The following is a 22,885-nucleotide window of genomic DNA, read 5'->3' as shown; positions in this document are numbered from 1 at the left end:
TAGTGGCTCCTGAGTGAGTGAAAACCACACATCCCCAACCCTGCTGATGAGCCAGCCTCAAGGCTGTCATTGGCTGGCCCAGCCCAGAGAGGCCATTTGCCCCATATCCTGCCTCTGGTGCACTGGCAGCTCCTGACCCAGGCACCGTGCTCTGAGGATGAGGAGTTGGTAAAGGGGACTCTAGTCTTGGAAAACTCAGAGGCCTGAGGTGGCTGCTAAGATCTCCCTCTGTGACTGCATCCCAGTGGTGAGGGGATGTCTTGTTCCAGCCATACGTGTGAGGGCCAGAGTTCAGTCTCCTCAATTCCAGCACTCAATCTCCAGCGCCAAGGGTGGAAGGGAATGGGAACATGGGTAAGGACAGGGCTGCCTCTGAATTCAGGCAGTGCATATCTTCCTGCAGATATTTTGCTGCACAGATGCTCTGTACCTGGCAGGAGGCCAGGCTCCTCTCCATCACTGGAGAAAAGTAACATAGCCCAGTTAGGTCTCTCCCCACAGATCAGGCGACGCTTGGGTTCAGCTCTACCTTGTCCTGTTGTTGCTGTCCTATTTGACTTGCAGGAACATGTCAAAAGGGCAAGGATTCCTTTATCTCAGGTTCCCGCCACAGAATAGGTTTGGATGGGAGGCAGCTGCCAGTCCTCGGGGGAGGACTGAGCCAGCTGGACAGCAGGAAGATTGGTGGTGGTGCCCAGGGAACAAAGACCTGCAGGTACAGAGAGGGGGATGGCGCTCTGGGGAAGAACAGGGTTGATAAGGTAGGTAAACAGGCAGAGCAAAACAGAGGAAGAGAAGAGCTGGGGGCAGAGTTCTGGACCCAGAGCAGCCACTGCCAGCAGAGCTGGAGCCACCGCCTCCTGGGCAGAGAGGATGGGCTGGACGTGAGAGCCAGGGGGCATTGAGACAGAGTAAGCCTGTACATTCACAACCACCCGTTCCAGAGAAGAGTTGGTACTATGGGTGGCAGGCAGCAACTCGCTGGTCTCCTGCTGCTTTTATTTATGCTGTGGGTCCTAGAGCAGCCTTTGTGGCCCGCAGCCCTGGCCCTGGCCCTGCGTTGGCTCCTGGGGGACCCCACATGCTGCATACTGCTTGGCCTGGCTGTGCTGGTGCGACCCTGGCTCAGCCCCTGGATGCCCCACTGGGTGAGCCTGGCAGTTGCGGCCATTGCGCTGATGCTGCTACCCCCGCGGCCACCTCCAGGACTACGCTGGCTGCCTTCAGACATTTCCTACGTGCTCAAGGCTACCTATTTAAACCTGCGGGTTAGGCGACGCTTCAATCGGCAGCCTCCTGACACCTTCGTGGATTCCTTTGAGCGGCAGGCACAAGTACACCCTGGCCATGTGTCTTTGGTGTGGACAGGCCCTGGGGCTTGCTCTATCACCTTCAGTGAGTTGGATGCCAGGGTTTGCCAGGCAGCATGGACTCTGAAGGATCATCTGGGCAGCTCCACTGGCCTAATTGCTGGGGAGCCTGTTGCCCTCCTGGTACTGGCCTCTCACACCATTCCTGGTCTGAGTCTGTGGCTGGGGCTGGCCAAGCTGGGCTGCCCAGTGGCCTGGATCAACCCACAGATCCGTGGGCTCCCACTGGTACACTCTGTGCTGGCTTCTGGGGCCAAGGTGCTGCTGGTGGACCCAGGTAAGCGCCTCTGGGCCAATAGAGGCTGCAAGGGCATAGGGGCAAGGGGTGGTTTGTAGGACAGGGGTCCAGGTTTGTGGGGAAAGGCTGGACAAAGAACCCTTTGCTTCTATCCATTACCACTAGCAATGGTGACCTGAGATGTACAGTTTTTAAATTTTCCTTCCCTTACAATGGCCATTTTAACCCTTTTTACTCAAGAAGGGAGAAGTCTGTCTGCTGAGTACTCTTCTGCCCTGTCTCTGGCCTCAGATGCGCCTGTGGCCCCAGGGTGAACCTTGTCTCAGTTTCCTCTCTACCTGTGCAGACCTCCAGGAGAACCTGGAAGAAGTGCTTCCCAAACTGCAGGCCGAGAACGTCCATTGCTTCTACTTTAGCCCTAGCTCCCCTACACCAGGGGTGGGGGCTCTGGGAGCTGCCCTGGATACTGCATCGTCCAAGCCAGTGCCTGCTGACCTGCGTGCCAAGATCACCCGGAAGAGCCCTGCTGTGTACATCTACACTTCAGGGACCACTGGTGAGGGCGCCTGCAGCCCTGGCCCTAACCTTTGCATGCTCACCCTGGCCTAACCCCAGCCTTGTCCTGTATTTCTGGGACCTGTGCTGGGACCTTGTGAAATCTACACTGCCCTCTGACAGGGACCTTGGACTTGCAGTGTGACCTGTGTGCCCAGAGCCAAGATCCCACCTCTGCCCACAGAACAGCTACTGAAATCCTCACTGAACTTTGGTGTTGATCCATTCCTTTCCACCAGAAACCAACAACATGTCCCCATTGCTGCCTACCCTCAGAGGCTCACCCTATACACAGGCCTATGAAGACCCACCCCTCTTACCTCCTCACCATTCCCATTTGTCACTCCTCAGGGCTCCCAAAGCCGGCTATTGTCACACATGAGAAGGTCCTGCAGATAAGCCAAATGCTACCCTTGTGTGGGGTCACACCTGATGACGTCGTGTATGTGGTCCTGCCTCTGCATCACACAATGGGCCTTATTCTTGGGCTCCTGGGCTGCTTAGAGCTTGGTAAGCTGTTCTCTGGGAATCCCTTCAGTTGGGGCCACTGGAGTGTCAGGGTGACGTGGCCAAGACAATGCTATAGGAGGACCCAAGGCTATTGTAGGAGTCACTGTAGAATCCAAGAACTGGAGGCCAGCATGTGGCTCAATAGGTTAGATTCACTCCCCAAGTGACCACAACAGCTGGAGCTGAGCCAGTCCACAGCCAGGAGCCAGGAGTTTCTTCCAGGAGTTTCTCCTTCGTGGGTGCAGGGTCCCAAGGGTTTGGGCCATCCTTGACTACTTTCCTAGGCCACAAGCAGGGAGCTGGATGGGAAGCAGGACTGCCTGGATTAGAACTGGCACCCATATGGGATCCCAGCGCATTCAAGGTGAGGACTTTAGCTGTTAGGCCACAATACTGGACCCAGGTGCAGGGATTTTGATATTTAGTTGGCAGGGCTTTATAAAAGTATTGTTTATTTTAATCTATGTGCATGTGAGAGAGAGACAGAGAATCCTCTAGGGTCTGCTACATTCCCTAGATGCCCACAATAGCTGGACTTGGCCAGGCCAAATCGGGGCTCCAGAAATTCAATCTAGGTCTCTCCCAAGGATGGCAGGGTTCCAAGCATTTGATCAGCATCTGCTGCTTCCCAGGGTATACATTCCCAGGAGACTGGATTACAACTGGAGCTGGATTCCAACCCAGATGTCATGGATGACAGGACACCCAGGCCTCAGCCAGGGCTATTTCAAACCACTGCCTTCACATGGGAAAAAAAGACAAGTTGTAGATGTAAAGGTGTGCAGGCAAGGAGGGTTTATTTAAAGGAATGGAGACTGTACACTCAAGAAACAACTGCAGGGAGCCTAGCCTTGTGGCACAGTGGGTTAAGTCGCCACACGGGACACCAGAGTTTGTGTCCTGCTTCCTTCTGACTCAGCTTCTGGATGATATGGTCTCTGTACCTGAGTAGGAAACCAGGATGGGTTTCTTGGCTCCTGGCTTTTATGGAAGTTTGAAAAGCGATTAAAGTAGATTAAAGACCTCTTTTTAATAAATGTATCTTCAAAAATATAATAAATAACTGCACAGGAGCTTGAGAGAGAATGAACAAAAAGCCAAAACACATATAGACAAGATACTTCAACAAGGTTTGGGCCAGCCTTTTGTACTAGTGAGGAACACAGAGGATGGGATCTGAATGAAGGTTTAATTGAACATTCAAAAAAAGGCAAGTTTGGACAAGCTTGAGTAATTCCCAATTTCATAACCATTTTGGGACTATTAGCATGCAAGGGGAAGACTTTAGCCACTAGGTTATCACACAGGACCTTTAAATTCTTTCGTTTTTTTAAGATTTATTTTTTTAAAAATCAGCTGGAGTTGAGCTGATATGATGCTAGAAGCCCGGAGGCTCTTCTGGGTCTCCTAGATGGGTGCAGGGTCCCAAGGCTTTGGGCCATCTTCGATTGCTGTCCTAGGCCACAAGCAGGAAGCTGGATGGGAGGCGGGGCTGCTGGGATTAGAACTGGCACCCATATGGGATCCTGATATATTCAAGGTGAGAACTTTAGCTGCTAGATTATCACACTGGGCCCTAACTCAATCTTTTTAAAAATAACATCCAGGGTCCAGTGCTGCGGCCTAGTGGCTAAAGTCCTCGCCTAATCATGGCAGCTCCACTTCCCATCCAGCTCCCTGCTTGTGGCCTGGGAAAGCAGTTGAGGATGGCTCAATGCTTTGGGACCCTGCACCCATGTGGGAGACCTGGAGGAAGTTCCTGGCTCCTGGCTTCAGGTCGGCTCAGCTCCAGCTGTTGTGGTCACTTGGGGAGTGAATCATCAGACGGAAGATCTTCCTCTCTATCTCTCCTCCTCTCTGTATATCTGACTTTGTAATAAAAATAAAACAAATCTTTAAAAAAAAAGAAAGAAAAATAACATCCAAAGTCCTTAGTTAGCAGTGATCACTTTGTTTCAGCCACTGAACTTTCTGCATAGTATGCAGGCAGGACTTTAGCACAGTCCTGACTGTGATGTTCTGATTAGGAAAGGGCCAGGGGCTTAGAGGGGAACTCCATTTGAAAGACAGAGAAACAGAAAAATGGGGGGAAAGAGACAGAGGGAGGTCTTCCAAATGCTGTACTACTACAGCCAGGGTAATGAGAGTGGAAGTCAGAAGTCTAAAACTCAATCCTGGTCTCTCAAGCAGGAGGGAAGGTCCTAAATGCTTGGGCCTCTTCTGCCCCCCAGTGTGTACTAGCAGGGAGCAGGGATGAAAGGACTGACCCCCAAGTGGCATTTTTAACCACTGTGCTAAGCACTTTGCCCCCGACTTATTTTCATCAGCAGTCTGCTGATTACAGCAGCTTCTCACAGGAAGTGTAACTTGAAAACCCCTCCTCTTCTTCCTCCCAGGAGCCACCTGTGTCCTGGTGCCCAAGTTCTCCGCCTCCAGCTTCTGGAGTGACTGCCGGCAGCATGGCGTGACTGTGATTCTGTATGTGGGTGAGGTTCTGCGGTACCTGTGCAATGTTCCCCAGGTGAGACCGTGATGAACACCCGAAGCATGAAATCCCTGATGCCATCAAGAGCAAAAGTCTAAAGTCAGCGCCACAGTGGGGTCCTTCCCAGATGATGAGCTCCACACAAGCCTTCCCTGGGGTTCCTCTGACAGCTAGCTGTGCTGCCTTGGGCAGGTGATGCTTTTCTCACTCCCAGTGTCCCTCTCTGGGAAGAGAAAGAATGAAAAGAGGTACTGCCCAGAAGAGTAACACAAAAACAAAATGAATTAAATCATTGTAGTGACTAGAACAGGATGTGACTCAGGACAGATTCACTAGGGGCGCACTGAAGAACCATCCCCATGAATGGTTCTTGGAAACCTGTCTAGGGAAAGGCTTTCAGATACACCTGAAGATACCAAGCACCTTCCAGATAAAAATCTGCGAGTAACCTGGCAGGGAACCGGGCCAAAGGACCAGGTAACTATCCCTGGGTAGGATCGCAGATGAGGCCTCCCACCACCCTTAGCTAACCCTCTGAGTTAACTCCTATGGGCAAGGTACTTGGGTGACTTTGGCAGGCAATGCCTTCAATAACCACATTCCAGTGGGAAGCCAAGGCAGACCTCTCAGTTTTAGGTCTCCCCTTCCTGTCCAGGCAACCCCCAAGGTAAAACATTCCCTCCTCCCTGAGGGAAGGGTTCCTTGGCATATCCCAGGTGGCCTCCTCATCCTCCTTGGGATATCCTCGTAGCAACCAGATGACAAGATACACTCAGTCCGCTTGGCGATTGGCAATGGACTCCGGGCAAACGTGTGGAAGACCCTCCAGCAGCGCTTTGGTCCCATCCGGATTTGGGAAGCTTATGGCTCCACTGAGGGCAATGCTGGCTTCATCAACTATCCAGGGCATTGTGGGGCCGTGGGCAAGACAAACTGCTTTCTTCGAGTACGTGAGTGGACTGCCCAGACTGGTGGGGGTCCTCCTGTTTTGAGTTTGGGCCACAGGTCCTCTGCCAATGCTCCCACTTTGTCCACTGCAGATGCTGGCTCCTTTTGAGCTTGTGCAATTTGACACTGAGGCAGCAGAGCCTGTGAGGGACAAGCAAGGATTCTGCATCCCTGTGAAGCCAGGTAAAGCTTGGAGATGTCCTTGGCTGTGGCAGACATCCACATCTCCTTTGTCCTAGGGAGCAGTGGCTAGTGAGGACATCTGGAATCAGGGTCCCTGGCCTGTCCAGCCACTGCCTGGGGTCCTTGGCCTCTCAGTGTTGTGACTGCCCAGCTCTCTTGCTATAACCAGCAAGGATTCAGGGCGTCCATCTGAGCTGCTCTCTCTAGCTGCCACATCCTCGCAGGTATCAGTTCCTTTCCCCATCTCTTCTCACAGGACCATGCAAGGCACTAGTTGTACCCCTTTCTTCCCCACATCATTTGTCTACTCCTCTTCCCTCCTTTCTTGTTTCAGGCTCCTGGTGCCCTGTTGAGCACTGCTGGATTTGTGTCCACTGCCCTTGCCCCCAAGGACATCTGCTGCTCTTTTTCCCTATTTCTCTGTGTCTGCATCTCTCTCATTCTGTCTTGTTCTCTCCCTGCCTCTCTTTGGCAGGGTGCTGGATTGGAATCCCACCTTTCTGGAAATCTCCAGCAGAGGGCTGGTGAGCTCTGGAGGTTCTTGCTCAGCGTTCCTACCTTGCTCCTACTCCCACCTCCCCTCCAGGGAAAGCAGGGCTCCTCCTGACTAAAGTACTACGCCACAATCCCTTCCTGGGCTACCGCGGGCCCAAAGAACAATCAGAACGGAAACTGGTGCGACATGTGCGACAAGAAGGCGATATTTACTACAACACCGGGGATGTACTGATCATGGACCAGGAAGGATTCCTCTACTTCCAAGACCGACTTGGAGACACCTTCCGGTGCGGGGTGGGGTGTCTTGGAAGCTAGCCTTCTGGATCTGGGATGGGGTGGCTTAGGGTACTCCCAGATCCTTTCAGTGTGTGGGGAGGGAGAGGAGTTCCCCATCTTGAAGGGCTCCTGGTCCCACGGGGAGGCAGTGCCTCAAAGCAGCTTCCACGTTGACAGATGGAAGGGTGAGAACGTGTCTACTCGGGAGGTGGAGGGCGTGCTGAACCTTGTGGACTTCCTGCAGGAAGTGAATGTCTATGGTGTACCTGTGCCAGGTAAGGAGAGTGGGCCTCATTTCACACCTGCAGTAGTTTTGCTGGTGGGGAAAATAACAGCACAGAAAGTTTTGAAACAGGGCTGGTTGCTCACCAAGGAGCAGAGCTGAGACAGGCAGTGAAAGTCATTTGGCGGTGAGGTGGGTAAACCCAAAGTAACCTGTGTGTGCTACAGGGTGTGAAGGCAAGATAGGCATGGCGGCTGTGAAGCTGGCCCCTGGCCGGACTTTCAATGGGCAGGAGTTGTACCAGCATGCCCGTGCCTGGCTCCCAACTTATGCTACTCCACATTTCATCCGCATCCAGGTGAGTGCACAATTGGGTGGAGTGGTGGAGGGTTTGCAGCTAAAGGTGTTGTCCCAATCATGGAGTGACCATCACTGCCCTGTAGGACACCCTGGACATCACGAGCACCTTCAAGCTGAAGAAGTCTCAGTTGGCGCAAGAGGGCTTCAACGTGGGGATCATTGGTGACCCCCTGTTTATACTGGACAACCAGGCCCAGGCCTTTCGGCCCCTGACAGCAGACATGTTCCGGGCTGTGTGTGAGGGGACCTGGAAGCTCTGACCACCCAGTCATCCCCAGGACATCTGAAGAAGCAGGGACCAATGCTGATCCCAACTCTGTGGCTGCTATGCATTCCAGCCTGGCCCCACAGTTAGAAATGACATGGGGCCTGTTAGCATAGCAACAATAAATTTGAATGTGTACCCAGAAATTGGTGTTTGTGTGCATGGAGAAGTGCAGGATCCAGTGCTGCGGGACCTTCCTCTAGGGCTCCCAGTGTCTTCAGAGACCCCAGCCCTGTGTGGGCAAGGCCAGGGATGCTGGAGGAGCTAGCCAGTCCCTCAGCCACTGGAGCAGAGAAAGCCCATGTCACCATCTGTGGCCTCGGAGTGGCTCACCCTGGGTCAGTAGGCCCCTGAGAGGAGCCTCTGAGGTGAGCCATCCTGCTCCAGCCATACAGCAGCTTTCAAAGGTGGGAACAGGGAACTCCTGGGCAAATCCAGCAATCAGGATGTGGAAACCTCTAGTGTTGGGGTTCAAAGAAATTGAGCAAGACTCCAAGACAAGTGAGATGTTTATATTCTTCAGTCAGGCAGCCACTTCTTGCCATGAACAAGAAGCACATTGAAGAAAATAAATGAGGGGGTTTTATAGCAAGTATCTACGTGAAAACCCAGAGCAGAAAACAGGCAATAATAAAACTGACTGGCATGTATGAGAACTGGGTCTGGGAGTGGATCAAGTGGAGGAACTTGGGAAACTCCCCTCATGTGTCATAGCTCCTGCTGGTGAACACATGGTCCAGACCTAGGGGTCGGACAAGCTGGGTAAAGTAGCTCCAATGGCTGCCTAATGTGTGGGTTGGTAATGGACCTGGGTGGACCAGGCAGGAAGGCAAACCTTAGCTCACAAGCAAAATTAGAAATCAGGATGGAGCACAGGTCATGCTGAGCTAGGCTCTTGTACTTACTGGTCTGCATGAGCCAGGGACGCTAAGCCACAGCATCTAAGGCAAAGGCCAAGGTAGGTGAGGGGCTATGCCAAGCTGAGCCAGAGCACCCACTGGCATGTGCACAATCTATGGCTGGGAACAGGCCTGGTTGGGGAGCTAAGGGGACACTCTAGCTGGGTTGAGATTCCCACCAAGGTGCTCGGGGGCTGAAATTGGGGCTGAGTTCTAATCTGGATGTGGCTGTAGTCTCCCTTGGCTCAAGTGTGGACTGGGACTGGACGCACCAAGCCAGGCTAGATTCCAACACCATCTGGTGCTCTGGAGGACCAGGGTAGATGTGGGACGGACTAGGCTAGGTTTCAGCCCTTACTGAGCCATGTGTGAGCTGTATGTGGGTATGACAAGCCGTGGCTGGGCTGAAACATCCAACAGTAAGAACCGGATTGGATTGAAGGCCAGTCAGGAAAAGCCACTGTTCTTGCTAGGACAGGAGGTGAACCGAGTAGGCATACATTTGGGGGTCAGGGGCAGACCAGGCTGAACCAGGTCACATCACCCACTGGTGAATCAGAGCACCAAAACAGAGTATGGGTCGAGCCAGGTTCGGATGAGACAAAAACCAGTGGACATTACGGAATGCTAAGGTGAAGTGACCTGTACCAGATGTGACCACAGCGCCCAACCAGCACCCATGAGAACCAGGGAGGGAAGGGGCGGAGCTGGCAGAGGGTAGGTGGGGGCATTCCCTGCTGGACAACCATTCCCATTGGAGAGCGTCAGCTGGGATGGGAGCAGACCAGACTAGGCAGGGTCACCACAGCACCTGTGGGGCCTCATGTGGACTAGATCAGGGAAAAGCCAGGCTACACTGATTATTCCTACTGGTGTAAACAAAAATTAGAGTGGGTGAGGGTTGGTTGGGCTTTGCCACAGCATCAGCTGATAGATCCTGGCACTGGGGGCTGAATCTGTCAAGTTAAACTGCAGAACCACCTGGAAAGTGCATGATCCGGGAGTGGCAGTGGCCTAGAAGGGAAAGAGTGGGCACCCCCCTCGTGTGTTACCACTCCCACTGGAGGGCATGAAAACCAGGATCGGGCTGGAGGCTAGACAGAGAGGCACCCACCAGTATGTGTGTGGGCTGGATAGTGAGGCTGGTTGGGTTGAACTAGGCTTCAATATCCATTGACATGTATGAGAGCAGAATGGGAGGCTGGACAGACTGGACTAGTCTGCTGCACATACTGGCAAACCAGGATAGGGGGTGGGCCTGGTGGGGGTTATTATGGGTTGCTCCAACTAGGCTGCAGCTCCCACTGGTTTATGTGAGGGCAAAGTGTGTGCTGGGCAGAATCAGGCTGGACAGCAATACCCATTAGTTCCAGTGGAAGACAGGGCTGGAAAGAGAACTGACCCAGCAATTGCAACCACCAACTGATTGGGGCAATGGACTGTGCTGGGCCCTGTACTTGCTAGTACATACAAGAATCTGGTCTGGGAACACATCAGACAAAGTTTCTTTGGCGATCTCCCCAGTTGAACTGTCAGACTCAGAATCCTAACCATGAAGACAGAGGACAGAACACGTCAGTCCGGGGCTGGTGGCATGGCCTAGCGGCTTAAGTCCTCGCCTTGAACGTGCCAGGATCCCCATATGAGCACTGGTTCTAATCCCAGCAGCATCACTTCCCATCCAGCTCCCTGCTTGTGGCCTGGGAAAGCAGTTGAGGATGGACCAATCAATGCCTTGGGACCCTGCACCCATGTGGGAGACCTGGAGGAAGTTCCTGGCTTTGGATTCAGATCAGCACAGCACCTTGCGCTCACTTGGGGAGTGAATCACTGGATAGAAGATCTTCCTCTCTGTCTCTCCTCCTCTCTGTATATCTGACTTTGTAATAAAAATAAATAAATCTAAAAAAAAAAAAAAAAAAACAATGCACTGGGCAGAACCAGGCTGGACTGCAACACCCATTGGTTCCAGTGGAAGACAGGGCTGGAAAGAGAACCAACCCAGCAATTGCAAACACCAGCTGATCGGGATGATGGACTGTGCTGGGCCCTGTACTTGCTAATACATACAAGAATCTGGTCTGGGAACACCTCAGACAAAGCTTCTTTGGGGATCTCTCCAATTGAAATGCCGGACTCAGAACCCTAACCAAGAAAAGACAGAGGACAGAACAAGTCAATCAACCACCTCAGCTATATGTTGGCAGCGAAATGCTGGGCAAACGAAGACGCTATGATGGACTATGGCAATCAGTGGATTTTTCAACGACCTCATCATGTTTGGAGTGGCGAGATTGGCAGCGATTCATAACTGGTGTGATGTGGGCTAAGGAGTTGACTAGCACTCGTTAAGCCGATCACTACAGTGAGTGGGCTTGGGGCTAGAAGCACCTGGTCTCAGCTGTAGCCAATATGCACTAATGAGGGTGTGGGGTAAAGCGTAAACAAGAAGTAGGTGAAAGGTCAAGAGAGAAGGCAATAAAGGGAAGCCTGGGAGAGGCTTCGGAGAGAGATTTCTACCATCAGTGCTCTCAAGTCGGTGCCTTCAATCCCTCAGACCCTCCCTGTGTCCTCGTTACAAGTAACGGCAGGCCATAACACTGCTGAATTATCAAAACCACTTAAGTGTCTCAGAGCATGCCCCATATCCCGGACTTGGGGTTGGTGGGAAACTGGGTGGGGCTTCTCCCTTAATATCCCCATTTACCTCCGATACATGAAGGAAACAATATGGGAATAATAGTCTTAGCCACTTTCCTACAGCCCTTGAACCTTTTTACCCAAATTAACTATGTAAAGATTGTCCTGGCCCGGCGGCATGGCCTAGCAACTAAAGTCCTCACCTTGAACGCACCAGGATCCCATAAGGGCGCCGGTTCTAATCCCAGCAGCTCCACTTCCCATCCAGCTCCCTGCTTGTGGTGGGAAAGCAGTTGAGGACGGCCCAAAGTCTTGGGATCCTGCACCAGCGTGGGAGACCCAGAAGAGGTTCCTGGTTCCTGGCTTCGGATTGGTGCAGTACTGGCCATTGCGGTCACTTGGAGAGTGAATCACTGGATGGAAGATCTTCCTCTCTGTCTCTCCTCCTCTCTGTATGCATGATTTTGTAATAAAAATAAATAAATCATAAAAAAAAAAGCCTGAGTTACACAAAGAAAAAAAAAAGTCAACTACCTCACCCATATGGTGGCAGTGAAAAGTAAAAAACTGGGCAAACGGAGACTCTAAGTTGGACTATGTCAATCAGTGGATTCTTCAGTGACCTCATCGTGCTTGTAATGGCGAGACTGGCAGCAATTCATAACTGAGCAGGATCCTACATCCAGGACCTGGCATGGGTGGGAGGCTGGGTACGACTTCTCCCTTTACCCAGGATACATGACAAAAACAATGTGGAAATAATAGTCTTACTTTTCTGTAGCCTTGAACCCTTTTGCCCTAATTAACTATGTAAAGAATGTAAAAAAAAAAAGGCAATAAAATTTTATAATGCATAGGGATTCTGATCTTATAATTTCAGTGCAAAACAGTAGTAAAACAGCATGCCTTGAAGGTAGCTGTGTTTCCCTTAAGTATTTAAAGACGCCAAGATCTTACTGATGTGTGTGCTTCCTGGTGTTTTAAGCAGCAGTTCTTTCCTAACAGGATGCAGGCGTCTCTTTGGAGATTCCAGGCTTCCAGGAGTACAGTCACCTTGACAATTAACTCTTTCACTCTGGAAAAGGGGGGTTCTCCTCACTGAATACCTCCCACTCGTCCCGGAGGAAAGCCATTTTCTCAACTCTACAGGAGGGTAAGGACCAGGGGCAGTTTAGAGATGTACCTCTTGGCACAGTCTGTGAGCTCAGTTGGGCCACGGGAGGTGTAGTCTGCCCAGAGTCAAAGGCTGAAGCGCTTCCAGGGCGTTGTGGTTCCCACAGAAGGTGCTTGCAGGAACCCAGATGCAGAAAACCGAGTCTGCGCCGACCTGGCATTGGAAGTGCTACCAAGAGCAATGTGGAAATGTAGGTTGGTTCGCATCACCTCAGACTGGGCAGTACCGGCTCAAGGAAGTGCGTGCCTCTCTGTGCATTGTTGGGGTTGTAGTCTGACACCTAGCTGACAGCAAGGCCTCTGCTCTGTAGTCAGCGCCAGAGCACCGCTAGGTGCCTAGTAGCAGGGAGCGAACGGAGAGCAACGCCTCTGGGAAGTGCAGTGTGCAACGACTCAGATGCTTCTGCATCTGTACTACTTGGGCCCTGTGGGAACATTCACAAGGCCAGCTACTTGTGGGTGAATTCTGGTGGTAATAATGCTGTGTGATGACAGCAACCCCACAACAGTGACCATCCCCAGGCAGTGACCTGCAGGCTATGATTTAACCTTGACTGGGCTGTGGACAGCGGTGCCAGACTTGAACTGGACTCAAGAGAAGTGGCATACACAGGACCTGTGCCAGCTCTACTGTGCAAAGACCCTCAGGGGAGCTGGTGATGCTTGGATCAGCTTTGGTGGGAATTGAGTCCACTAGACCTGCAATGTGGAATGTAGTGGAGGTGCTGGGGATAGGATGGGACACAGGGACAATGCAGTGCAGCCCTGCTTGGCTTCCACAGTTGAGGATGTTTTTTTTTTATTTATTTATTTTTATTGCAAAGTCAGATAGATAGATATATATAGAGAGAGGGAGGGAGGGAGGAGGAGAGGCAGAGAGAAAGATCTTTTGTCTGAATAGTCATTCCCCAAATAACTGCAATGGTCAAAGCTGCGCCGATCCGAAGCCAGGAATGTCCTCCAGGTGTCCCCCCCCCCCCCCCAGGTGTAGGGTCGCAAGGCTTTGGACCATCCTCCACTGCTTTCCTAGGCCATGGCAGGGAGCTGGATGGGAAGTGAAGTGGTGCCCATGTGGGATCCTGGCACATACAAGGCAAGGACTTTAGCCACTAGGCTATCATGCTGGGCCTGAGGCTGCATCTTCAGTGGCAGCTGTGGTCCTTGTCATTTCTCTACCCGACTTGGCTGACAGAGTTCTGTGTACACCCTACAGCACCAAAGTCCCTAAGCTTAACTTAGATCCAGCCCTCCTCTCCTGTACACAATAGGTTGTCAGTTTCCATCAGACTCCTGTTTCTTTCAGGAGACTGGGGTTATGTACAGTGGCCAAAGGCCCAGGCTTTGTCCATCCTTTGAGGTCCAGGGCTGCCTCTTCTGCAACAAATTATGTGCAAGTTTGGCCACACTCATGTTTCTTTCAGGAGGAACCTGGCCAGCAAAGCTGCTATTCGGAATGCCTGCATCCCATTATCAGAGGGCCTGACATTCAGTTTTGCCTCCATCTCTAACCCAGCTTCTTGCTAACACGTACCTTAGGCACTTCATCTGTTCCCTCCTAGGAATAGCAACAAGTGCCTGGCTTCACTTGGCCTGGCCCTAACCATTGTTGATGCTTGGTGAGTGAACCAGTAGGGGAAGACTTTCACTTTCTGTCACTATGCCCTTCAAACAGAAATTTTAACACACAGTCTTCTCACCTGCTGGTTCACTTTCCAGGTGCCTACGACAGACAGGTTGGGCCACACCCAGGCTGTGAATCATGAACCCCATCCAGATCGCCCATATTGGTGGCACAGACACAAGCCACTTGGGACTCCAGCCAGGTCTCCCATGTATGTGGCAAGGGTCCAAACTCTTGAATCCCCTTGCACTGCTTCCCCGGCAGCAATATCAGCAGGGAACCCAGTGTGAAGTAGAGCAGCCTAGACAGATGCCGGCATCAGACAGCAGTTTGACCTGCTGGGCGCCCCCCCCTCGTTTCTGTTTCTCTGCCCTCGAGACAAAAACGAAAACATTTTCATGGCTGGCACTGTATGGGACAGTGGATAAAGCTGCTGCCTGTGATACTGGAACCCCATATTGGCACTGGTTTGTGTCCTTGTTGCTTTAATTCTGATACAGCTCTTTGTTAACAGTCTGGGAATGGCAGAGAATGACGGCCCAAGTGTTTGGGACTCTGCCAGCACATGGAAGACCCAGTTAAAGTTCCAAGCTCCTGGGGAGTGAAACAGCTAATGGAAGACAACCCTTTCTCTATTTTTTTAAAAGATTCATTTATTTTTATTGGAAAGTCATATATACACAGAGGAGGAGAGGAAGATCTTTTATCCAATGATTCACTCCCCAAGTGACTGCAATGGCTGGAGCTGCGCTGATCCAAAGCCAGGAACCAGCAGCTTCTTTCGGGTCTCCCACACGGGTGCAGGGTCCTAAGGCTTTGGGCCATCCTCGACTGCTTTCCCAGGCCACAGGCAGGGAGCTGGATGGGAAGTGGAGCCGCCGGGATTAGAACCAGTGCCATTATGGAATCCTGGCGCTTTGAAGGCGAGGACTCTAACTGCTAGACTAGTGCACCGGGCCCCCTTTGTAATTATTTTAAAAACTGAGTGTGTGGGGCCCGGCGCGGTGGCGCAAGTGGTTAAAGGTCCTCGCTTTGCACGCCCGGGATCCCATATGGGCGCCGGTTCTAATCCCGGCAGCCCCGCTTCCCATTCAGCTCCCTGCCTGTGGCCTGGGAAAGCAGTCGAGGACGGCCCAAAGCTTTGGGAACCTGCACCCGCGTGGGAGACCCGGAAGAGGCTCCTGGCTTCGGATCGGCATAGTATCGGCCCGTTGCGCTCACTTGGGGAGTGAATCATCGGACGGAAGACCTTCCTCTCTGTCTCTCCTCTCTGTATATCCGCCTTTCCAATGAAAAAACAATAAAAATAAATCTTTAAAAAAAAAAAAAAACTGAGTGTGTGTATGTGTGCGTTGACGAAGCAGTTAAGATAGCTGTGTCCTGCGGTGTATCAGTCCCATGTCCACTCTGACTCCTGGCTTCAGCTACTTCCCCAAGCATGTGGCAGGGGCAGTATAAGAATTCTGGGCTTGGCAGAAATTACAATGCTGTACACAAAGTGGAAAATTCATCCAAACACAAACATGGTACAATTTTAATGACATCAGGAGATTTGGGAATGAGAAGAGTAGGAATTAGAGGAATTTCAAACTTATACGGACCCTGCAATGAGCACTACCATGAAACAACACAATTAGGGCCATTTTCCTATTTGTTCCAAGTTACATTTAAAAATGAAAAACCTCATTTAAAAGCCTCCCACCTGCCTCGGGGCAGCCCTCCATCTGCAGCTTGCTCCATCTGACCCGACCCTGCACGTCAATGCTCTACATCCCAGCTTGGCCTTCGCGGACTCAGGACTGACGTGAGCCCTGGGTCCTGCTGTCAGCTTCCTGAGTCCCTGGAAATCAATCCAAGCCCTTTGGTCTAACCAAACTTAAATAACCTGCACGTTCTCCTGGAGGATGAGAGAGGAAGAGCTGGCCACACACTGCTGGCTTTGAAACAGGCACAATCCAAGGAATAGGGGGACCTCTGGGAGCTGGGGAAGGCAAGAAAACCACCTCTCTCCCAGGGCTGAAAGGAGGAACCAGCCCTGTTGGTGGTTGGACTTTCGGCACGGAAGCCCATTTCAGAGTCCGACCTTCATGGTCTATAATGTGTTGCTCTAGCCAGTTTGTTACAGCAGCAACAAGAAACTGAGCAGTGCACCGAGTCCAAGTCAGCACCCGGGACTCCAGACAAGTGTCCCTGGGCGGCAGGAAGCTGCCTGGTCATCCTGTGTGATGGGCACAATGGGATGGGGATGGCTGGATCTTCTGGGTTCAGTCGCCCTGTGCCTCTAACAGCAAGCAGGCACAGCACATGGCACATGGCTCATCGGGGCAGCTGAAGCCAGGAATCAGGACTCAGTCAAAACATCCCACTTCAAATGCCAAGCTTCTAACACTTACCAGGTCTGGGTGTCCTGTGGAGTGTTCTGGCTTGCTGCCACTTTCCTTACCAGCCCCAGGGCCCAGAGTTACAGAGCAGCAGGGTCTCTGAGGACACACCCAGGGTGCACATCAGCCAGGACAGCCTGTACAGCCATCATCAGTCAGACACCTGGTCAGCCATGGATCCCAACCTAGACCTCACTCCAAGGCAGGGATGGAGGCCATTCACGCCCAAGTGGCCTTTCAGGACGGGCTACGCAGGGGGAGGAGGGGACCCTCTGGAACCCCACATTCCTCTGGTGTCCCCTGCTGCCTGCCATCTCCCACGCTGAGATAGCCCAATTCGGGTGGACTGCTGGGGTTGGGGGCTGCAGCCAGGCTTCACGGAATGTGAGGCCTCCAAAGCAGGGCCACCTTCTGCATAACTCAGGGGACCTCCTGCTGGTGGCTCTTCCTATGGATGACCAGCTGTGACTTCCAGTCGAAGCCCCGGCCACAGTCACCACACAAGTGACGTCGCTGGCTGGCATGGTTCTTGCGATGGATGACCAGCTGCGATTTCCAGCTGAAGCTGCATCCACATTCCTCACACGCATAGCTCCGAGGGCCAGTGAGAGTACGCCGTGGGAGGTGTGGGGTAGGGGATTCCCGGGGAGCCTGGGGCAGCTTCTCTGTGCTCTGTTCGCCAGTATGAGACCGGTGGTGGATGACAAACACCGATTTCCAGTCAAAGCTACGGCCACACTGCTTGCACATGTAGGGCTTCCTCTGCACAGCGCCTGGTTCTAGCCTGGCCCCTGGGGGTGCGGGCAGAGGGCATGCAGACGATGTCCCTGGACTGGGCCCAGAGAGCTGGCCCTTCCAGGTGACAGCTCCCGAGTCCTGGGGTGGCTGGGCCTCTGGGCCACTGGGTGGATCCTCACAGAGGCTCTGGCTCTCACTTGCTAGGGAAGGAGAAAGGGGCAGAGCCAGATGAGCCCTACACCTGTGACACGGCCTTCCTCTCTTCCCAACCTGGACTGGGCAGTGTGTTGCACAAGACTGCTCACCTGGGCAGTGGCTCCCATGGACCTCTGACTCCATGTGTGGTATCTCAGGCTGGGATTCGACTTGGACTGCTGGCTGGGGAGCTGGTAACCCTGTTGGGGTAGGAGTAAGGACTGGTCAAGCACCAGGCAAGGGGCTAGCATACAGGAGGGACAGGTGAGGGTGCTGGCAGGTGACATGGGAATGGCTGCACTGCAGATACACAACCCAGGTTGGGGTGGCTCCTCACCCAGGGAGACAACTGTGCCATATTTCTCCAGCATTGTATCCCAATACAGCTCCTTCTGCGATGAGTCCAGCAGTCCCCACTCCTCCTGCAAGGATACTGCCCATCACCGTGGGCACCTGCTTCCACTGACCCTCTGCATCCTTACTCACTACCTGAGAGGGCAGGCAGGTGACCTGTGACTCACCAGCTGGGGCACTGTGGGTGCTAGTGGTGACTTCTGGGTCTTCCGGAAGCACCTGGCCCTCCACTGCCACCTTCTATAGCCTGAACCTTAAGGTGGGCTTTGGAGGTAGCCTGGCAGGGCCAGTCATGATCACTATGCCTTGAATGGTGTGTGCTGAAGGGAGAGCAAAAACCCAGGGGGCTACCAGGGGCTCCAGCCAAGCTCTGCTCACAGAAATATTCTCGGAGGGCCAAGATCAGGAGGTAGCAAGGAACCCCGGGTCCGTGAGCAGTGCCAGTGTCGGTGAAAAGGCTCAGGGGTTGGCACTGGCTGGCTCTGTGTACTGCTGTGGAGGTGCCTGCCCACCACCTGACAGTTCTGTGTTATTAGGGCACCAGGGTGTGTATGGGGAGTGGGGGCAAGGCTGAGCATCGAGGTCATCTCAACCAGCAGTCTTGCTACAGAAGCACAAGGGTGGGAGAGCGTAGGATGCCCAGGACCCACACTCAGAATCCAGAGGCCACACCAGGAGAAAGTACTTGGCATCTCCCAGGTGGTATATCTCCATTCTGACCTAGGGTATGTAGGACTTATGCCACAGTGGTCATCCTGTCCCCTGCCCATGCACATCCAAGCCCTCAGGAGCCAAAAACCCCAACCGGCTTCTCCGGCACTACGGAAGCCTAGCCCACCATGTCCAGCCACTCTGAACCAGGTCTTCATGGCCTGAGGCCTGAATCTTTTCCAGGGCTAGCAAGACTGCCAGGGCCTGTGTCACATGGGGAGGTGGGTGCTATTGGTGCAGCCAAGAGCACAACAGCTACCAGCTAAAGTACCTAGGAGACCAGAGGGCAGCCACCAGACCTCACTCCTCCTGCACCTAGGGCTGGCACTTCCCATCTGGGCTGCAGCTGCTCACCTGAGTCCTAGGTGGCTGGAAGGAAGTACAAGCTTGTTCTCCATGTCCAAGGTGCCCCTTAGAGGATTGGGCAGGAAGCAGGGTGTTGTGGCCTGCTGGGGAGTGGACAGACAGCAAGGGGTCTCCACAGGAGCCACGGCATATACACTGTGTCCTATTGCGGCCCTGGCCCACCTCTATTGTGTGCTGTGGAGGGCAGCCTGTCTCCAACCCCGGCCTCCCAGACCCAACTCTGCTGTCCCTCTAGGGTCTTCATCCCAGCCAGGGACACAGACAATCCCTCCAGCAGCCCCTAGCTCTGGTGAGGCCTCCTCACCCAGCTCCTGCCTATCAACACCAGGCTCTTCCTTCACACTGCAGCTGAGCTGGGTAGACTTCTCCATCCGGGCATCTTGCAAACCCTCCCCAAGGGTTGCCCCAGGGGTCTCTGCCGTCCCTGAGGGTCGGGGGCTCTCCAAGGACTCTTCAGGCTTCTGGGTCACAGGGAGCACTGACTGCTTCAAGACATGTACTGTGATCTGCAAAGAAGAGGAAGTTCACAGAGGCTCCAGCCTACATCTGTCCCTCCAAAAAGCCAATGCCAACCACACTCACCCAGCCCAGCAGCTGCCCAGGGTCATGCTGCAGCCCCTCCACCAAGGCCACAGCCTCTTCAGGGCTGCCTGGCCGCTGGTCCTGAACCCAGGCCTGGATCTCGGGGGGCAGTGTACTCAGAAGCTGTTCCAGCACCAGCAGCTCCAGCATCTGCTCCTTGGAGCACAGCTCAGGCTGCAGCCACTGGCGGCACAGCTCGCGGAGCTGGGCCAGGGCCTCTCGCGGACCCGCCACCTCCTGGTAACGGAAACCCCGGAAGCGCAGGCGCGCAGCCTCAGGTTCTTCAAGCAGGGACTTGGGGCTGGAGACGGACAGGTGTGGGGGACCCAGCGGAGAGGGCATTCTTGTCCAAGTTGTCTTCCTGGAGCTGCCAAGAGGGATCTAAAGGAAAGGAGAGATCAGTGTGCCTGCTACTGGGACCAGCCTGGGGCAGAGGCCAGGGGTGGGCAAGAGACAGGCATAGGGACCTGAGTGCAGAAGGGACTAATGTGGAAACAAAGAGTCAACCACACCGCACCGGCCACAGCACACTCCCAGGAGGTGACACCAGCCACTCATGCCGCCCCAGCCATGGCCCACTCCTGGGAGGTGACACCAGCCAACACAGCACCCAAGCCACAGCCCACTCCCAGGAGGTGACACCAGCCACACACGCCGCCCCGGCCACGGCCCACTCCCAGGAGGTGACACCAGCCATCCGTGCTGCCCCAGCCACAGCACACTCCCGGGAGGTGACACCAGCCACACACAGCCCCAGCCCCGGCCACAGCCCACTCCCAGGAGGTGACACCAGCCACACACAGCCCCGGCCACAGCCCACTCCCAGGAGGTGACACCAGCCACACACTGCCCCGGCCATGGCCCACTCCCGGGAGGTGACACCAGCCACACACACCGCCCCGGCCACGGCCCACTCCCGGGAGGTGACACCAGCCACACACAGCCCCGGCCACAGCCCACTCCCAGGAGGTGACACCAGCCACACACAGCCCCAGCCACAGCCCACTCCCAGGAGGTGACACCAGCCACACACTGCCCCGGCCATGGCCCACTCCCAGGAGGTGACACCAGCCACACACACCGCCCCGGCCACGGCCCACTCCCAGGAGGTGACACCAGCCACACACAGCCCCAGCCACGGCCCACTCCCGGGAGGTGACACCAGCCACACACACCGCCCCGGCCACGGCCACAGCCCACTCCCGGGAGGTGACACCAGCCACACACACCGCCCCAGCCACGGCCACAGCCCACTCCCGGGAGGTGACACCAGCCACACACCGCCCCAGCCACGGCCCACTCCCGGGAGGTGACACCAGCCACACACCGCCCCAGCCACGGCCCACTCCCGGGAGGTGACACCAGCCACACACTGCCCCGGCCATGGCCCACTCCCAGGAGGTGACACCAGCCACACACACCGCCCCAGCCACGGCCCACTCCCAGGAGGTGACACCAGCCACACACACCGCCCCAGCCACGGCCCACTCCCGGGAGGTGACACCAGCCACACACGCCGCCCTGGCCACAGCCCACTCCCAGGAGGTGACACCAGCCACACACTGCACCAGCCACGGCCCACTCCCGGGAGGTGACACCAGCCACACACGCCGCCCTGGCCACAGCCCACTCCCGGGAGGTGACACCAGCCACACACTGCACCAGCCACGGCCCACTCCCGGGAGGTGACACCAGCCACACACGCCGCCCTGGCCACAGCCCACTCCCAGGAGGTGACACCAGCCACACACGCCCCTCCCTTCGTACTACGGTTCCCATGAGCCTCAAAATCGCAGCGCAGGCGCGACCTCGGCAAGCGAGCGCGCAGCTTCCTGAGGCGTCCCCACGACGGAGAGCCGCGCCGCTTCTCCGGGCGGCTTCAGCCGTGAAGTAGTTTTCAGAGTTATCTCCCCCAAAGCCCCGGGACTCACCTGCAGTCAGCGTGGGCGGCGCGACAAAACACTGCGCCTGCGCACAGCGGACCTGGCGTCCATTGGCGAGGGGTGGGGCGGAGAAGTAATTTTTGGCCCAATCAGATGCATCGCTTAGTCCAGGCTTCTGCGCCTTCGTCGTCTTGAGGTCACTTTACTGCGCCCAGACGTTCCCTAGGTAACAAGTGGAGCACTTCCGCCCGCCTCCAGCTGTTTCCACGGCAACAGCAGGAGCGTCCTCTCGCTCGAGCAGAAGCCTTCAGCAGCCGCGTCGATCATCGGGTCGGGGAGACTCGCCTTCAGGGTGTCCTCGGAGGTGGTCTGGCCTAGAAGACTTCCTGCATCGTGGCTTTATTCGCTGACTCAGGTGTTTATCCCGAGAGTAAGAAACTGGAGTCCTTTATTGGCCCGCGTAAATACGAGGGCGGCGGGAACCCGGTGTGTAGGAACTACCCAGAACGGTTACCAAGCCTCTGATGTGCCTTTAATGAGATAAAGTTTCCATCCAAGTTTAAGGGAGGTGCCCAGTCTTTTTCACTTTTACTGAACAGGGTAACCTGTATTTAATGTGACTGTTTTAAGATTTATTCAGAACCAGGAGTGGGGTGGGAGTGAAGGAAGCTCAATTGGATAATCCTATCTCCTGCAAGCACGGGGATACCATTTAGGCACCAGTTTGTGCTGCTCTACTTCCCTTCCAGCTCCCTGCCTGTGGCCTGGGAAAACAGCGGAGGATGGTCCAAAGCCTTGGGACCCTGCACCTGTGTGGGAGACCCAGAAGAAGCTCCTGGCTCCTGGCTTTGGCTCAGCTCCAGCCATTGCAGCCACTTGAGGAGTAAACTAGCAAATGGAAGATCTTTCTGTCCTCCTTGAAAATTTTGCTTTTCAAATAAAAATAGTTTTAAAAATTGTAGGTCAGAGTTACAGAGAAAATGATGACAAAGATCTTACATTGGTTCACTCCCTGGATGTCCACAATGGCCAGGGCTGGGCCAGAAAGCCAGGAGCTTCTTCCCAGTCCCAGAGCTTTGGGCCATCCTCTGCTGCTTTCTTTGGCCATAAGCAGGGAGTTGGATGGGAAGTGGAACAGCCAGGACTTGACCCAGATCCCTAATGGAAAGCCAGCTACTTTTTTTTTTCCTTTTCCCCTCTGTGGTTTCTTGTGATACCTAGCATTCCTGATGCACTGCTCTGGATAAACAACAGTGGTGTTAGGCCGGGTGTGGTAGCCTAGTGGCTAAAGTCCTCACCTTGCATGACCGGGATCCCATATGGGTGTGGATTTGTGTCCTGGGGGCTCTGCTTCCCTTCCAGCTCCCTGTTTGTGGCCTGGGAAAGCAGTTGAGGACAGCCTTGGGACCAGTAGCCTACATGGGAGACAGG

At 54.3% G+C, this 22,885-nt stretch overlaps 2 protein-coding genes across 4 annotated transcripts; one reads left to right on the top strand and one right to left on the bottom strand.

The window, feature by feature from the left end:
- The first annotated feature begins 903 nt into the window (after positions 1-903).
- Positions 904-8,046, top strand: SLC27A5 (solute carrier family 27 member 5). 2 transcript variants are annotated; one of them, XM_040978370.1, is made up of 10 exons: positions 904-1,647; positions 1,955-2,164; positions 2,515-2,673; positions 5,070-5,194; positions 5,910-6,104; positions 6,199-6,289; positions 6,876-7,074; positions 7,241-7,338; positions 7,514-7,644; positions 7,730-8,046. In XM_040978370.1, exons 1-10 carry the CDS (start codon positions 960-962, stop codon positions 7,904-7,906), a joined length of 2,073 nt encoding a protein of 690 aa, XP_040834304.1. In that variant the 5' UTR covers positions 904-959; the 3' UTR covers positions 7,907-8,046. The 2 variants fall into 2 exon arrangements, with proteins under 2 accessions (XP_040834304.1, XP_040834305.1); XM_040978371.1 differs by having other exon boundaries at positions 906-1,395.
- Positions 8,047-15,722: 7,676 nt separating this feature from the next.
- Positions 15,723-21,582, bottom strand: ZNF446 (zinc finger protein 446). 2 transcript variants are annotated; one of them, XM_040978174.1, is made up of 7 exons: positions 21,503-21,582; positions 19,572-19,952; positions 19,294-19,495; positions 18,978-19,072; positions 17,896-17,980; positions 17,669-17,758; positions 15,723-17,563 (listed from the first exon to the last, which is right to left on the bottom strand). In XM_040978174.1, exons 2-7 carry the CDS (start codon positions 19,911-19,913, stop codon positions 17,046-17,048), a joined length of 1,332 nt encoding a protein of 443 aa, XP_040834108.1. In that variant the 5' UTR covers positions 19,914-19,952; positions 21,503-21,582; the 3' UTR covers positions 15,723-17,045. The 2 variants fall into 2 exon arrangements, with proteins under 2 accessions (XP_040834108.1, XP_040834109.1); XM_040978175.1 differs by having other exon boundaries at positions 18,978-19,069.
- Between the last annotated feature and the right edge of the window lie 1,303 nt (positions 21,583-22,885).

Source organism: Ochotona curzoniae, unplaced genomic scaffold (assembly GCF_017591425.1).
Source record: "Ochotona curzoniae isolate NIBS_2020 unplaced genomic scaffold, NIBS_Ocur_1.0 contig_2861, whole genome shotgun sequence".
Taxonomy (NCBI): domain Eukaryota; kingdom Metazoa; phylum Chordata; class Mammalia; order Lagomorpha; family Ochotonidae; genus Ochotona; species Ochotona curzoniae.
This window is presented reverse-complemented; position numbering and strand designations above follow the sequence as displayed.